The 17,385-nt window shown below is 53.5% G+C and overlaps 1 protein-coding gene across 1 annotated transcript in view; it reads left to right on the forward strand.

The window, feature by feature from the left end:
- Positions 239-17,385, forward strand: part of CAPN2 (calpain 2) — a 56,474-nt gene continuing 39,327 nt past the window's right edge. The window contains exons 1-2 of the mRNA XM_018060202.1: positions 239-704; positions 5,807-5,876. Of these exons, the coding sequence (XP_017915691.1) occupies positions 468-704; positions 5,807-5,876 (307 nt within the window). The 5' untranslated portion in view covers positions 239-467. The remainder of the gene's footprint in view (positions 705-5,806; positions 5,877-17,385) is intronic.

Consider the following 17,385-nt stretch of genomic DNA (forward strand, 5'->3'; position numbering starts at 1 on the left):
TCCCCTTCTAACTCACAGGGTGTTTCCTGGAGAGTCAGGATAGCCCCAGCCTTGGGTTTCCGCCAGCCTTCTCCAGCAAGGGGGAAGCCGGCTAAAGTGAGACTGGATTTGAGTCCCCGCTTTTCCACCGGGATGCCCGGGGTGCTCGCAGCCGGCCCGCTCGGCCATCCCGGGCGCCGTCCGCAGGTGGCAGCACCGGCCCCGCGGGCCACCGCCGTCCGGCTGGCGCTGTGCAGGCCGCGGACCGCCAGGGTCCCGGGTGGGGCGCCGAGCAGGCCGGGAGCGGCCAGGCCACGCCCGCAGGGCGGAGGGCGCTGCGGGACCCGGTGAATCATCGCCGGCGGCGGCAGCTCACAGTCCCGCTGCCGCGCGCCGGGCCCTGGCCGCGCCCCTGCCGAGCGCCGCTCATCCCCGCAGCCGAGACCCTCGCTCGCTCGCCCGGCGGCAGCGCGGGCACCGGGCCAACCATGGCGGGCATTGCGGCCAAGCTGGCGAAGGACCGGGAGGCGGCCGAGGGGCTGGGCTCGCACGAGAGGGCGGTCAAGTACCTCAACCAGGACTACGCGGCGCTGCGGGACGAGTGCCTGGAGGCCGGGGCGCTGTTCCAGGACCCCTCCTTCCCGGCCCTGCCTTCCTCCCTGGGCTTCAAGGAGTTGGGACCCTACTCCAGCAAGACCCGGGGCATCGAGTGGAAGCGGCCCACGGTAGGGAGCGCGCCCGGGGCGGGATGCGGGGCCCGGAGGCGCTGCGGCCCGGCCTCCGAGCTGGCGAGAACGCGGCCCCGCGCGCGGGGAGCCGCGGGAGCACGGGGAGCCGAGCCCCGCGGCCCGGAGCCCGATCCGGGGCGCCGCTGGCGCGGGGTCGCCCGCGTCCCATCTGCCACCCACGGGGCCCTTAGGACGCGCCGAGGTGCATACTGCCCACATATGGCACTAGCAGGCCCTCCGGCAAAAACTCTCAAAAACGCGGGTGACATAAGGGGGCCTGAAGGAAACTTCTTGGACTCTGCCGGGCGGGCCCGAGAGAAGCGAGGCCACGGGTGGGGGTGGGCGGGAGACCGGGGCGTGGGTGTTACGGAATTTCGCGGGGAAGTCGGTCTCTAACTTGGTTCTCTCTGCTTCAGGGAGAAAGTCCACGCATAGCCTGGACGTTTGTGACTAGGGATTGTCTCTTTGAAGTGATGGTTAGATTTATCCACGCAGTTTCCTGTTTATTTTTCCAGATGGGAACTGGCAAGACAGCTCCCTGTAGTATTTACCCTGGTGATTATCAAAAGGACAGGGGAGATGCAGCCAGGAGCCGCTTCCTGCTCCTCACCCCGGAATCTCCTGGACTCCTCTGAGCTCCCTTTTCCCACTGGCCCTGGATCTCTGTCCTCCGTGCCCTGGCAGGCCTTGGGTGCAGTTTGCTTCCCTGATCAGTTTGTACATCCTGTGTCCCTGGGATCCCTCCTGGCCCCACCTCCTATGGGACAGACACCTCTCTGACCTTCCCCCACCACACCCCAAGGAGGCCTCCTGGGAAATCCAGCCTCTAGATTCCTGTTAGGAAAATAAGCATTCCTGTCCTGCTTACCCCTATCCCCCCGACCCGAACCCCCACCCCCATCCCCATCACCTGGTCACCTTCTGTTGCCCCAAACCCAGCCGCAGGCAGCAAGTGCAGTAGGAGGTACCCTTGGCCCAGAGCACTTGAGTTCATTTCTTGCTAACTTGAGTGAGCTGTTTAACCTCTGTGCCTCCATTTCTTTATCTAAAAGAGAGAGTTTCCTCTCTCCACTGACTCACCAAGCCTAGCACCTTTTAGTTTCTCAATGGCACCCTGCTCTTTCCTGCCTCACTGGCCAGAGATGCTCTTTCTTAGTTTTCTGGAATCTGGCTCACTCATTCTTTGGGACTTAGGTGTCCCCTCCCCAAAGAGATTTTGTCCTGACCATTCGTTGCAGCCCCCCTTCTCATCCTGTCATTCTTTATCATGAACTCTGCTAATTTCCTTTACAGCATTTCACAGTTCGTACACATAATTCCATGTATTGGTTTGTCCTTCCTACTGAACTGCAGGGACCTGTGTGTGTTGTTCACCAGTCCATCCCTGGTGCATTCAGAGTATGCTTTCATTTGGTCATTCATTCATTTCACAGTATTTGTTGAGGGCTTGTTAAATGTCAGCACAGGGATACATCTGTGAACAAAAAGACTCTTCGTGGGATGAATGAATGAATGCAAGATTGTAATGAGCCTCGAACAAAATTACGACTGTGGAAGTGATAAGCGAGAATGCAATTGCCTTATGTCTGTATAGTACTTGACAGTTTGTGAATTTATATACTTCTTTCCTTATTCTTTCGTTCATTCAGAAAGCTTATATTGAACGCCTCCTGTATGCCAGGCATAGTGTATATTGGGTTTTGCCTCTGAAGGGATTAGGAGTTAGACAGACAGGTCACCCATCAGTTGGGAATGCCGGTAGGATTTCCAGATGGGAAAATGGAAATCTAAGCCCATTTTAGATCCCCAGGTTAGGGCGGGACAGGGTATGAACTGAGCAACTAATGGGGAGGGCAACAGGTATAGACCCATTCAGCAGTTGAAGAAACTGAGGCTTGAGAAGGTTAAATATTTGCTTATACAGGTGTCTGGGGCTGGAGCCAGGACTGTCCGCCTGTGGGTGTTTAGAGTCCACAGCTCGCAGCCACTCTCTCTGCTTCTCAAACAGCTGTAGTTCAGATCAAGCGAGACAAACAAAAATGTATCCACTGGATCTAGACAAAAGCAAGTCACTGGTGACTTTAACAGAGCAATTGCCATGGGGTAGAATGAGATGGTTAGGTAGCCTCACCAACTCCATGGACATGAATTTGAGTAAACTCTGGGAGATAATGGAGGACAGAGGAGCCTGGTATGCTGCAGTCCATGGGACCAAAAAGAGTTGGACACAACTTAGTGACTTAACAGCAACAACCGAATTGCAGTGGGTAGGAGCCAGACGGCTGTAGACCCCAAAGTAAGGAACCAGAAATGAAGAGCGTGCTCAGGTAATTCCAGAAGTGTTCTTGTGAAAGGAGAGGAGGGAAAGTGGCAGGGAGAGTGGGACCTGGGACTCGAGAGGTTGTTTTTTCAGATGAGAACAGTTGGAACGTTTTATATGTCAAGTCCCAGGCTTCCCTGGTGGCTCAGTGGTAAAGAATCCGCCTGCAATGCAGGATCCGCAGGAGATGCAGGTTCGATCCCTGGATGGGGAAGATCCCCTGGTGCCTGGTGCAGGGCATGGCAACCTACTCCAGTATTCTTTCTTGGAGAATCCCATGGACAGAGAAGCCTGGTGGGCTACAGTCCAAAGGGTCGCAAAGAGTCAAGACATGACTGAGCACGCACACAAGCATATGTCAAGCCCCAGAGAGAACGGAACTGAAGAGAAAAGGAGGCCCCGAGGAAGTGAGAGGAGGCAGTAAGAGGAGGGAGGGGAGCAGGCCAGCCCTGGAGCCAAAGGGCTGCCCTTCCTCAGAGGGGGTTTCCCAACACCCTTTCCCAACAGAGGGTTCTGCAGATGGGAAGAGGACACGGCTAAAGTCACTGTTGGCTGGTCACCATCAAGGATGGCACCAGTCAGGTTGGAGCGAGGGCAGACATGTCAGTCCCCACCTTGCCCTGACCGGTGCAGGCCTATGGCCTGTTAGGAACCGGGCCACACAGCAGAAGGAGAGCAGCAAGTGAGCAAGCAAAGCTTATCAGTGTTTACAGCCGCTCCCCATCGTTCGCATTACCACCTGAGCGCAGTCTCCTGGCATATCAGCGGCGGCATAATAAATGTAACATGCTTGAATCATCCCCAAACCGTTTCCCCACCCCACCCCATCCGTGGGAAAATTTGTCTTCCACAAAACCGGTCTCTAGTGCCAAAAAGGTTGGGGACCACTGATCTAAGGCCTCTGAGAGCTTTATGACTTGTTTACACTCAGCTAGCTGAATTCAGCCTCAAACCTGCATCTCCTGCCTCCAAGTTCAGTGATTATGATACTCCTTCAATAACTATAATAGTCGGTAACTTATATAGTGCTTACCAAGGCACACGTACATAGTCATCTCATTTAAACTTCATAGGTACACTTGTCATCACTATCCCCATTATACAGATGAGGAAACTGAGTCTTAAGGAGGTGAAGTAACTTGCCAGGGTCATAGAACCCACTGTACAAGAAGTGGCAGAGCCAGGAGTCACACTCCAGCTAACTCCAAAGCCCAGGCTCTCAACCCCTTTCCTGAGACTGTGATGTTCCATATTTAATTCGTGCCCTTCATGCTGTGTACAAGTTTCAATTTCCTGAAGCATCTCTAAGAGCCACTCTAAACTTTGCCTTCTTTGGAGAGGCTGCCAAAGGTGTGAAAAATTTCTCAAAAATAATGGAAAAACCCTTCTGGGATAAGTGCCTGGTGCACCGAGGATTATCAATATGATTTCTAGACTCCCAGCACCAAGTTCCGTGTATTCCATCAGCAGGATAAGTGCTTGGCTGTCAGGCCTCGGACAAAGCTGGCTTCGTCTGCCTCAGCAAAAAAAGCATTCTCACTGTGCCTGTCTTCCCCCAGACAGACCTACCCAAACAGGGAAGGGACAATGCAGGCATGAGAGGAGTGTGCTCTGCTGTGGATTCCAGAAGGGTCTACAGTCTAAGCCACGATGGACAGGGGCTAGATCCTGGCCTCACCCAGGAAACGCTTCTGCTTGACAGAGAGGGGGCCCACCGGGCGCTCTGGGGTGGAGCTTCTCCAAATCAAAGGGTCCCGGCCAAGGGAAGCCCCGATTTATGCTCTGTGTTTCCTCTGTGGTTTTGGGTGGGGCTCTTCAGAATCAGGAAGCATGCTCAGAGAGGGCAGCAGAGGGGCCAGCCCTGTCCAAGTTTGGCTTCCAGTAGGCGACCTGTGGGACAGCCCTTTTTGGCTTGTTAGTAATCATTTAGAGGCAGTTCAGGAGGGGAGGGAGTGTACAGATTACAGCAGTCAAATCCCATTGCTGTCTGCAGCCATGAGTGATGCATCTTGGGACACGTAGCTTCATCTTAGCCTGTTTCCTCACCTATAAAATTGGGTTGTTGCCCATCCATGTTCCTGAGATAGAGCACCACACACAGTATTGACATACAGCAGGCTCACAGTATGTGAACCCCCCGCCCCAAGTATCATGGCCTGTGGGCAAATCCAGAAAGCTAGACACCTTCCCCTATCCTCAAGAAGCATAAGTGTTAGGAAGACATAGTGGTATCCAGCACCATGTACAGCACACATCTAGCTGCTGAATTGCAGAGGACAGATACTCTGGGATTCAGGATGGAAAGGACGGGTGAGGGCCAGACTGTGAAGGAGGGCTTCATGGAGTTCGTGGCAGTGGGTCTTGAGATATGATAAGATGTAGAAAAGGAGGGAACTGGGTCGGAGAGGAGAAATCCCATGCAGGGACAGAGGAGGGGGCGGGCATGGTGGGCAGGGCAACTCCAGAGTGTGGACCATCTCCAGGCCCCCACACGAGGCTGGACTTGGCACTGCCCTGGACCTAGGAAGTGGCGTGATGAAGTAGGCTCCAGGCAGTGTGGGGTATTGGGATCTGGTGGAGCAGTAGGATCCCCTACCACCTATCAGGACCCACAGACCAGGAGTCAGAGAAGGACCCCATGGCAGTCCAACAGCCAGGCGTTCCCTAGAGGAGAGGGGAGAGACAGAGGGGTCCAGTGCATCTGTTGGAAACTGAGGTGTCTTAACTACAAAAGTATATGGCATATACGTTGACAATACTTTGTGGGTCTCATTTTCAGGAGATCTGTGATGATCCCCAATTTATTACTGGAGGAGCCACTCGCACAGACATCTGCCAAGGAGCCCTAGGTAAGTGATGGCATCTAAGCAGACTACAGGGGCCTGTCTACACAGCTGTGGGTAGAAAGAGTAAGGGATGAGTTATGATTCTGCTCTCTTGCTAAACCCTTTGGCAATTTCCATTTCCAGAAGCTTCCTTGAATGTCTTGTCTCTTTAGGATCCTGTGGTGTGGTAGACAGACAGACAGAGGTGCAGTGAGGACCCGTGTGTCCCCTGCACCAGACTGGGCTGTTTGTTGCTGTTGTCATTTTAAAGAGTTGAGATTATTATTATTATTTTTTTTTACTATGTATCTATTTTTGTGCTGGGTCTCAGTTGCAGCATATGGACTTTTCATTCTTTGTTGCAGCATGCGGGATCTTTAGTTGTGGCACATGGGTTCTAGTTCCTTGACCAGGGATCAAGCCTGGGCCCCTGCCCTGCAGTGCTAATGAGAAGTCTTAGCCTCTGGAACACCAGGGAAGTGCTGGGCTAGTTGCTGAAGTTGCAAAGATGCTCCCACTGGGGGACAGAGGAGCTCCTGGATCTCAGCCACCCTTAGTGGCCCACGGAGCAGTCAGGCTCCAGGCTGAGGACCAGTTAGGAGGACTCCCCTGGGTCAGCTGCAGCACTGAGACATCAGTTCTCTGTGGTTCAGAGATGGGATGGTGACTCATTGTAAAGGAAGAGGAAACCCTGGTAGTCACTGCTGGGAGGAAGTTAACGTACCAGGGTGTCCTCAGTGTTTGCAGGGCGAGCTCACCATGGTATCACAACAGTGGACATGGTGCTGTTGTCACAGAGGCAGTTGTAATGTTCACTTTAGTAGTTTTAACTGGAGTAACTGAGTTGTGAGGGTATCTGAAGCCGGGCTGTGATTTCTGAATACAGTGCCTGCTGAGACTGGAACATACAGGCTGCTTTGACCTGAAAGCACCTGAGTTTTATTTTTTTATTGATTTTGTTGAAGGATAGTTGATCACAGTGTTGTGCTAGTTTCTGCTGTACAGCAGTGACTCAGTTATACACATACGTGTCCTTTCTCACACCCCTTTCCATTATGGTTTATCGCAGGACCTTGAACAGTTACCTGTGCTCTACAGTAGGACCTCGTTGCTTATTGCCCCCAGGGTTTCTTTGAAGAAGTTTTAGCAAAGGAGCCCGGGACCGCTGTTTAAGATTCTCATAGAGTCCACGCTTATTATGTTTTACTCCTAGTAGGTATGAGCCTATGATCACGGGAGCAGCTTACTTTGCTGCGATAAACCAAAACCTTACTTTGACACATCAGCTTCGACTTGTTTTCCAGACTAGCCCATCAGTAGCAGAGTTAATCGTCTTTGAATTGTGCCTTCTTTCCTGGCCCACCCAGCAGAGGTTCTGTCCTGGGAGTGACTTGCTTAAGGTCATCCCACAGCTGAAGCGAGGGCCTGGAATGCAAATACAGACGGTCTGTGTTTAACCCCTGAGCTAGACTCCCTAGAAGGGACATGGAAAGTTTTCAACCTCTGAGGGATGTCGGGGCAGCTCTGTGAATCATTAAGACGTTGAGACAGGGTATGCTGGGAGCCCCTTGGGAAATGGAGAGCATGACTCAGAGCTAGGCGTGCAAACTCCACTATCTGAGCTCAGCATCTGTGTGCAAATTCCTGAGATGCCAAAGCACACTCTTACCTAAAGAATACCTACCTCCCATTTCCTGCTTTCTCTCCCTCACAAAAGATAGACCCAGGGGCCCTTAGGCACCTAAGGTGGGTACTCCAGAAAAGTCCACTGGTTAGAGAAAATGAAAGTTAATTGAGCTAGAAGTTGATGGAGATTACAACTAACCACAGGGGTTTTAGAAAAATCTGAAAACAGAAATGGCAACAGTCATATCTGGGCTAAATTCCACACCTGGGCTAAACATCCACTTCAGAGCTTAATGACCTCTTAAGGACCAAATTGCAAGATGTAAGTCCTGTTGGAATACTGTCAGGCCATTTGGAGAGGAGACACAAAAAGTTTACATTCCTGGGGTAAAAATCCACAAGATATGTATCAAATTAAATAAAAACAAGTCTAAGTTAAAGTCCTTTCAAAACTTCTCAGTAATTAGGTGTCATTTCTAAGTTTTGTTGGTTTGTTGTTGTGTTTTTTTTTTACACCACATTGGCCATTTTGTTCTCTTGGCCTTTTGGACTGGAGGATCCTGATTTGATTATGAACTGTGAAATGTGGTGAACTGAACTCTCGCCCTGATTCTGGCGTCTGGGCAGAGGGTGGGTGTTGGGTGGTGGCTGTCACCAGGTCCCCGAAGGTTCAGAAGCATCAGGAACAAAGGGCAGCAACCCCTGCTACACGACTAGAGACAGGAGTCGAGGCTCAGCTTGCAGTTGGCTGGCCGTGGGCAAGTCATCACTGGGAACCTCAGTCTCTTCTAAAAATGGAAGGTGGGGAGGGTCAGCAGGGTGATCTCAAAGATTTCCCGACTGTGGGGCATTCAGCTGTTCTAGAGTCACTCCTCATGCCTGACACTGAGTGGAGATCTTGGGCTAGGCCACCAGATCTGTTATCTCAGACGAGGAGTGATAACAGCCCCTGTGACCCCGTGTGTTCGTGCTAAATCGCTTCTGTTCTGTCCTGTCCAGCTCTTTTCAATCTTATGGACTGTAGCCCTCCAGACTCCTCTGTCCTTGGGATTTCATAGGCAAGAATACTGGACTGGGTTGCCATGCCCTCCTCCAGAAGATCTTCCTGACCCAGGGATCGAACCTGTGGCTCTTACGTCTCATACACTGGCAGGCAGGTTCTTTACCACCAGCACCACCTGGGAAGCCCCTGTGACTAAGAAACAGTGTGCAACTCGTGGAGCATTTTCATCTCGTTATCTCGTGTAATAAATATTATTACATGTAATAATATTATTATCTCATCCAAATAAATATTTTCACCCCACTATGCAGATAAGAAAGCTGAGGCAGCAGGTGGGGACTCCATGCAAGGCCACATAGCTAAAAATGGCCCAAGGAAAGAACTCGAATATGATTTTAAATCTTTCTACATTCTTCTCACTCCCATCACGAGTTGCCATGAGGCTTTGTTGAGGAAATATGGAGGTAACATTCTCAAAGCAAACTGTATTTCCTTACCTGTACTTTTTACCCGGAGACTCACTCAGTTTGCCAGGGAACCTGGACCGGGGCTGTCCTTGGACTTGTACATCTCCCAACAGGGCTCCCTTCACAGGGCTGCCTGGTAATAGTTAATCCACGGATTTCTACCACCATCCCAGAGGGTCAGCTCAAAGCCTCACCAGAGTAATCCTAACTGTAGGCTGCTCTGATGTGAGCCACCTGCGCTGCAGACCTTGGCTGTGCTAAGCACTGAGTCAGTGAAGAAAAATCTGCCTCTCTGGAGGAAGGGCTGGAGATCCAGGCTGACCTTCAGCCAGGCTGCCCTGCAGCTAAATGCAGCCTGGAGTTGCTGCTGGTAGCCTCTTGTGACAGGTGATGGCCGTGGTGGCCCCCAGAGCTGGGAGACCCGAGAGCCGAGCTCCTTCTGCCTTTGATTTTCACGGGGCCACTGCTGAGCTTTCACACTGCCCCTTTCACATAGCTCCCCACGGTCCCCACTGCCCTCACGGCTCTCAGGGGAAGGTGGCTGCCCTGGCCAGGTGCCCGCAAAGGCCCTCAGCTTCTTGAGGGAGGGCTCCAGGCTGCCAGTGCTGAAACCGCACAGCCCCGTGTCTTTGTAACCTGGCCCCCAAAGGTGGATCACCCAGCCTCTACCCTCACCCTGCTCCTGAGGGTCACACAAGCCCCACAGCACCTGCTGGGAGGTGTCACAGGTGTCTCCCCTCACAGCCGAGCTCAGCAGAGAGTGAGGAGCCCAGAGCCAGTGGGAAAAGCACCAGGAAGGAGGTTTCCAGTTTCGGCTTCCTCTCCTGCTTCCTAGCCCGCGTGACAATGAGCAGGTTAACCAGGCACTCTGAGCCTCTGTTTCCTCTTCTAGAAAATGGGAATCATGATAATACTTCCTTCCCGGGGCCGTGGTGAAAAATGCAATTAATATAGGCAAACACACTTGGCAAATTGTAGAATTCTGAGCAAATTCGGCCTCTCCCTATTTTCCCATTTTTAAAGGTTATATAATAATCATTTTAAAGGGATTCTTATAATTTTTAAAAGCCACTTTAATAAGCACCTTAAAAAATTTTTAATAGCCTTTATTTGTTGGAACAGTTTTAGATTTACAGAAAAATTGAGATGATAAGTACAGAGAATTCCATACACACCACCCCTAGTCTCCCTGATTGTTAACTTCTTACATTATTAGTGTGGGACATTTGCTACGATTAATGAACCAGTACTGATACATTATCATTAACCAAAGTCCATTCTTTACCCTCCTGAGTTTTTCCTGGGTCATTTTTCTGTCCCGGGATCCCATCCAGGATACCACATTGCATTTAGTTGCCACGACTCCTAAGGCGCCTCTTGGCTGTGACAGTTTCTCAGATAGCTTTGATGAGCTTGCCACTTTTCAGGAGTCCTGGGCCAGGATTTTGTAGGATACATTTTTTTAAAGATAGATAGTGCTTATAGTTTGTTTTTTTTTTTTAATTCAAAAATGAGTGTTGGCTGGTTTGATGGAGAAAATTAATATGTTTCTCCTCTTTCTTAAAACAATGGCTTCACCACCAGCCCAGCACTGCCCCACCCCCCACCCCAGCCTCCTGGGGCAGATGTGTGCAGTCCATGAGTCATCGTTTCCTCTCCCGGCTCTTCTGGTTATAAATGCTCTTTCACAGCTCATCTCCCTTGTGGCTGCTGCCTGTACTCCCAGCTCCTTTCCAGCTGCACCTGAGACAGGTCCGTAAACAGGGCAGGGATGGATCACCCAGAGGCCCCGTCCTGCCCTGGCCGCCCCAGCCCTGGCAGTCACACAGCGGGGTTCCTGCCCATCAGATGCCCAAGGCTGAGCACATCTCTTCTTGGCTGCCCCTGACCTCATCTCCCCAGAGGCAGTAGGAATTCTCCCCAAAGAATTCTTCCCCACCTCACTGTCGTGTACAGGGTCCTCTGCAATCTCAGGAAACTCCCGAGGAGCTGACAGGGTTCTTCTGCTCCCCGTGGGCCTGTGGGTCACAGTGTGACCTTTTGCTTATTTCAGTGCTCCCTGAACTGGGAGCCAGGCCACATCCCCGTGTGGTCTCTAGCCTTTTCCTGAGATGAGGGGATTGGATCTCAGTTCCCTGAGGTCTCACTACTTCTGACATTCTGTGACTTTCCCTGGCAGCTGCACATCACCCCCGCACCAGGCTTCAGTTCATGTTTGTTGAGCAATAACATCTCCTCTCCAAGGTCTGAGACCCCTGCTTAGATCATCCTCTGACACGGAATCAGTCACAGTGAGGCCCCCATCCAGGGGATTTCAGAAATGAAGGGCCACGTGTTCTGTGAGGTCTGGTGGGACTCTAGGCAGCTACAGTACAGGCACGGGAGCCCCAGGAGGAGGGTGGTCTGCTGGCTGGCCCAACATTGCATAGCCGGTGATCAGTGGGGCAGACTCTAGGCCAGCACTGTCCACCAGAACTTTCAGAAGTGATGGGAACGTTCTGCACTGTCCATATGGTAGCCACGAGCTACATGGGGAACACTGGAAGTGTGACTAATCCAACCACGGAACTGAATTTTTTATTTTACTCGGTTTGAATGGAAAAAGCCCTGTGTGCACTATAGCTATTATAGCACTATAGCTACTGCTGTTGGGATCCAGCCCCTCATCCTTGACTTTTCAGGGTGGGATGATCCTCACAGGCCCGTATGTCTCCACACAGAGCCAAGCAAGGCATATGTATCAGTGAAGAAGTGAAAGTGTTAGTTGCTCAGTCATGTCTGACTCTGTATCCCCATGGACTGTAGCCTGCAGGCTACTCTGTCCATGGGATTCTCCAGGCAAGAATACTGGAGTGGGTAGCCATTCCTTCCTCCAGGGGATCTTCCCAACTCAGGGATTGAATCTGGGTTTCCTGCATTGCAGGCAGATCCTTTACCACCTGAGCCTCCAGGGAAGCCCCATACATTAGTAAACATCTGTAAATAGCAGGGTCCAGAGTGAGGACTTGAGTGTCCACCAGTTAGAAGTTGGCTTCTTGGTTCCGCCCCTCCGTGGCTCTGTCACATGAGGCAAATCACCATCCTCATCAAGCCTTGGTTTTCTCATCCATAAAATGGGATGATAATAGTATCTACATCATAGGGCTATGAAGATGGAATTAAATAATGCATGGAAAGCTCTGCTTGCCAGAGGCTGACACTTAGTAAGGGTTTAACAGCTGCAAATTGCACATTACCTTTGGGGAGAGCGAGGCTTGATGGGAGGAGGTACATGAGGCTGGTTTTGAATACCCCACGGGGTCGGCTCTAGCACTTGGCTTTGACAAACACTGAAGCTGGGGAGAGGAGATGACGGAGGAGCTGGTGTTTGGAGGAAAGTTCAGGAAACTCAGTGAAGTCTCCTGCCCCAGCTTTCAGGCCTCATGCAATGGCCATTTTTCCCTGACGTTTCCAGGAGAAGCTGGGAGGCTCTTCACTCCCCCTTGCCTGGGCCCTCCTCTCCCAGCACCCACTTTGTCTGCAGCGCCTCTGCCGTTTTCAGCCTCGAGCTTCCGCTTACCCACCTGGGAAATGGGAACAAGCTGGCATTTGCATCTTTCCGTTTCCCGTGAGGTGCAGAACCTTAAGGGTGTGTCACTGGGGGTCCCTCTCTCCTTGGGGATCAGAGTGAGGAACCCTCTCACATTCGTTCTTTTGTTTTGTCTTTGGAATAATTTTTAGTCAGTCACTTGTGGCTGTGCTGGGTCTCGTTGCTGCACAGGCTTTTCTCTAGTTGTGGCGAGTTGGGGCTGCTCTCTAGTTGCAGTGCATGGGTTTCTCATCGCAGTGGCTTCTGTTGCTGCAGAGCACGAGCTATAGGGTGCAAGGGCTTCGGCAGATGCCGCTCCCGGGCTCTAGAGCGCAGGCCCAGTAGTTGTGGCGCATGGGCTCAGCTGCTCCGCAGCATGTGGGATCTTCCCAGACCAGGGAAGGAACCCGTGCCTCCTGCGTGGCAGGCAGACTCTTCACCCCTGAGCCACCAGGGAAGCCTCTCCCGTGCTCATTCTTACCACAGTCCCCTGTGTGATCTCTCCCCTGCATTTGCTGCCCCAGCCACCGTGAGACTTTTCCTTTAGTTCGACAATGTGAAGGCCCCCAGGAAGTCAGGAAAGTAGACCCCTGCTGGCTGGACCCTCCCGGAAGTGAGGAAGGAGCTCTGAGAAGCAGGAATCTAAAAGGAGGGTTGGCTCCACCTCCTCTCCTGTGGGGGCCTGGGGCACAGAGGGGTTGAGGAGGACAGCGAGGATGTGGCTGAGGCTGGCAGGAAGGCAAGAGAGAGCTGGCAGGTAATGCTGCTATCAGGGGCTCCCCGTGGGGGCCACTCTCACAGGGAGCTAGGGAGCAGAGATGGACAATAGGCTGTGTCCTCCTGGCGCACGGAGCCCGGCCTCCTTCTGGTCATACACGCAAGCTCAGTGTGCGACAGTGTGCCCCTGAGGCCTTGGCACCCCATCCCCCTGCATCCTCCCTTCTCCTTCTCCCTCTCAGAGCGCTCCGCAGGAGCATCAGGCGGAGGGAGGGAGGGAGCACACCCAGCTTGGATCATCTGTTCTTGCTCCAGCTCTGCGTGTAGCTCACAGAAGGAGGCTGAAGCCCCGTGTTACAGCCAGGGTTGGGATGTGAGCAGAGTGGAGCACCCCCCTTCCCCCCCCCCCACTTCCCCTCCTGCCCCTGACAGTGCTGATACAATGCGACGTGATTGTATGGAGGCATCATTCTGGTTGGGGGCACCCTTTTCTGGGCTGCTCCAGGCAAGGAAGCAGTTACGGAAGGGACGGCCCCTTGGGACTCATCTCTGCGGCCCAGGCCCTGGCAGAGTGTACGCTTCCTCAGAGAACCCCCCCACCCCATCCCCACCAGTGCCCAGAGTGGGGGCACTATTGGCTCCTCAGGACTTCCTTCCGGTCCATTCCAAAGCTAAGACTCACCAGGCTGCCTCGGCCAAGAGAGATTTGTCCCGTCAGCAGGGCATCAGGCCTGCTGGAGATCGTTAGATACCAGTGTCTCATTTCGTCAGTAAATTGTGTCCAATTCTTTTGTGACACTATAGACCGTAGCCTACCAGGGTCCTCTGTCCATGAGATTTCCCAGATAAGAATACTGGAGTGGGTTGCCATTTCCTTCTGCAGGGGATCTTCCTGACCCAGGGATCAAACCTGCATTTCTTGCATTGGCAGGGGGATTCATTACCACTGAGCCACCTGGGAAGCCCATACCAGTGTCTCAGTCTCAGGAAGGGTCATATATCTAGCCATCACCATGGAAAGCAAAGGAACAAAGTACTACAGGGATGAAACGCAAGGCAAGCAGGACTCGAGAGAGAGCAGGGTTTCCTGGCCCCAGCACAGCTGACAGTTGGGACTGGGTCATTCCCCGTTCCAGGGGCTGAGAGCATGGCACAGTCCCAGCCTCTGCCTGAAAGATGCACTGGCATCCCCCTCTCCAAGCATGGCAACCAAAAATGTCCCCAGACAGTGCCAAACATCCCTTGGGGGTAGAGGGAGCAAAAATGTTCTGGGGGATACTGTGATTGACCCAGGAAGAGGAGACTAGGGACGCATTAAGTACCATGGGGCAGACGGAGGGTGGTCACTGGGCACGCGGGGTGCGATGCCTGTGCTGGAACCTGGTGAAGACTCCACACGGTGCCAGCCACAGTTAGGAGCGGGCGTCATCCTAGGGAAGGAGGAAGCAATATGGAGCCACAGTCAGGGCGGCCTTGCTGGGATGTTTGACCCCGTGGGAGAAAAGCTCCAGCCCTCCCCTGGGGAGCTGCTGCAGCGAAGGAGGAGACTGGCCCTCCTGCACCTCGGGGATACTCCCCCTGGCAGGGCCATCTATCGTGCCAGCTTCCTGGACCAGGCATGTGCAGTGCGTCTCGGGTACTGGGGTGCCCCAGGGACCTCGGAGTGACTGGGTGTCAGCATCCTCGCACCAACATCTCTCCATGTGTACTCCTCTCTGTAGTTGGCAGGTGCATCTTACTGCCCCTGGCCAGGCACAGATTTCAGGAAGGTCCTGCTCTCCTTACACCTGTAGCTATTGTTTAGCAACCTGCCTCCCACCATCAAAGGCTTGAAACAATAGCAATCATTTCCTCGTTCTCTCTGTGGTTCTGAAGGATGACTGGGCTCAGCCAGGAGACTCTCTCAGGGTCTCCCATTGGGTTGGGGTGGATGGGGCTGGGGGGCACCTGACGATCCCTCAGCCACAGGTTGGTGTCTAGGCTGGAGGCTGGTCAGCTGAAGCTCCGGGGTCTCTCTGCCTCCTGTGTGGCGTCTCCCACGGGGGCTTTAAGGGAGCTCACCCTCTTACACAGAAGTTGTAGAGAGCCCTAGAAGTCAGGAAGCATCCCTTCTGCCATGCCTGTTCATTGAGATAGAGAGGCCCACCAGGTTCAAGGGGAGAACGCAGATTCCACCCCCTGGTGGGGATGGGCAAGGTTCCAGAAGAACACATGCAACCAGAAATATCGAGGCTGCCGTTTTTGGAAGATGCCACAGTTCCTCCCCTTTGCATAATGGCCTTGTCCTTCCTTCACCACAGTGGCGACCCAAGGCTGCTCGGACACGAGCCTGTTGTGGTTGGGGTGGGTGTGTTCTCCGGGGCTTCCCAGTGCAGGAGGGGCACTGAGCTGGCTGGGCTGGTGCTCCCAGTTTCTGGACTCCCTTCACCCACCGAGCTTTCCTGGGACACCCCGCCCAGCCCCGAGGCCCTCTCTGCCTCCGTTCAGCCAGCTTTACCGGGTGCCCACGACAGGAAGATCAGTGGACTGGGCTTTAGGCAAAAGAAAAACAGCAACAACAAAGACTGCCACAGCCCTTTCTCTATACCAGACTCTTCTTGTCTCTGCCTCTCCCCACTCCCCCACCACCACTGTCCCCCATCCATCCAGTCCTCTCTGTTCTGTGTCCTTACTTTCTCTCCAGGGATTCCCTCCTGGCTCAGCTGGTAAAGAGTCTGCCTGCAATTCAGGAGACCCGGGTTCAATCCTTGGGTCCTTCTTCCCCAGCAGGAAGAAGCCCTTTCTGGAAGGTGCAAGTGTTATTTCCTTGTGCCTGGAGGGTCTGTGCAGAAGAAGAAAGGGTGAAAAGGAACCTCAGTTTAAATTCCCTCCGGGGTCAGTTCAGACTCTGCAGAAGTATAACCCATGTCCAGCCTCCATCCTACCTAGGACCCCAGCATCCTCACTGTGCTCTGCCCTGCTTTCCACGCTCCTGGATGGTGCCACGCGCCCCCATACCTTTCAGTATCTGCACTGGACCTTGCCTCTCCCTGCAAGCTCTTCCCGCCCCACCTCCACTCCCTCTCAGGACCAGTCTAAGCTCCCCTCCTTGAGACCCACCCCCCTATAGCCCATGTGCCCTGTTTGGACTTGAGGCTCGGTGTTCACCTCCCCCCACCCCCATCTCTTCTACTCCATCTTTGATCATCATCCCCCTTGCTGTCTGATGAACCCTGGGGAGGAAGCTCTGTCCTTCTCTAGACCTGGCTCAGGAGGGACCACGGGAACAGGGAGTTTGAGCCCAGATGGGAGGAAAAAAACAGGCACGTACTCAGGGTCAGTGCAAGGGCAGGTGCTCAGAGGTGCTGGTCTGGCCAAGAAGGTGGAGAGGGCCCTGGGAGGCCAGCCCTGGGCATTGGGTTCTGTCTCTTTCTCTGAGACATCTGTTGCTTCACAGAGCACATGCTCCACCGTGACAGGGTCCCGGCCCCTCGCAGAGCTGCCATCCTCCTGGGACCGTCAGCAGGCACCTCTCCCTAGAGTAATAGAGTTGCCGCGGGACAGGTGAGCAGGAAGCCGGCATCTCCCAGCTTCTCTGCTCCACTTCCCTGTGGTTGGAGGGAAGACAGTGATGTTGGGAGAGAAAGGAGGAGAAGGCATAAACAAATAGCCTGCTCCGCTCTTGGAAAAATTTCCAGCAGCCACAGATACAATCCTCGTCACCGTTCCACTCCCCGCAACGGGCCCCAGGCGGCCTGGCCAGTGCTCAACGCTGACCCTCGGGACCAGACACAGAGGCCCAGGGAGCACAGCTCTGGAAATTTACCCACGTGGCTCTGCATGTATTTACCTTTTCAGAAGAGGGCTCTGGAGCTTAAAGGAGCCATTCACGAGGTCTGCCTGGAGGTGCTGTGTGCTCAGAGGGTGGGGGTCTGGGTGCGGCCGAGCGTGCGCTGCGGAGGGAAGCCTGTGTGTACATGGTCAGGGTCACGGTGAGGCTGTGGAGGCACCGGAGGAGGGCAGCCCGGCTAGGGACAGTTAGATCTTTATCCAGGTGCCTGAGTCCAGAAGGGCGCAGCAGCTGTGCTTAACAGCCAAAATCCTGCTCAGACCTCCCTTTCTCAACAAATTAGAAGGGGAGGAAGGGGGAAGTTTGAACTTGCGGGAGATTCT

The sequence above is a fragment of the Capra hircus genome, chromosome 16 (genome assembly GCF_001704415.2).
Source record: "Capra hircus breed San Clemente chromosome 16, ASM170441v1, whole genome shotgun sequence".
Classification (NCBI taxonomy): Eukaryota; Metazoa; Chordata; class Mammalia; order Artiodactyla; family Bovidae; genus Capra; species Capra hircus.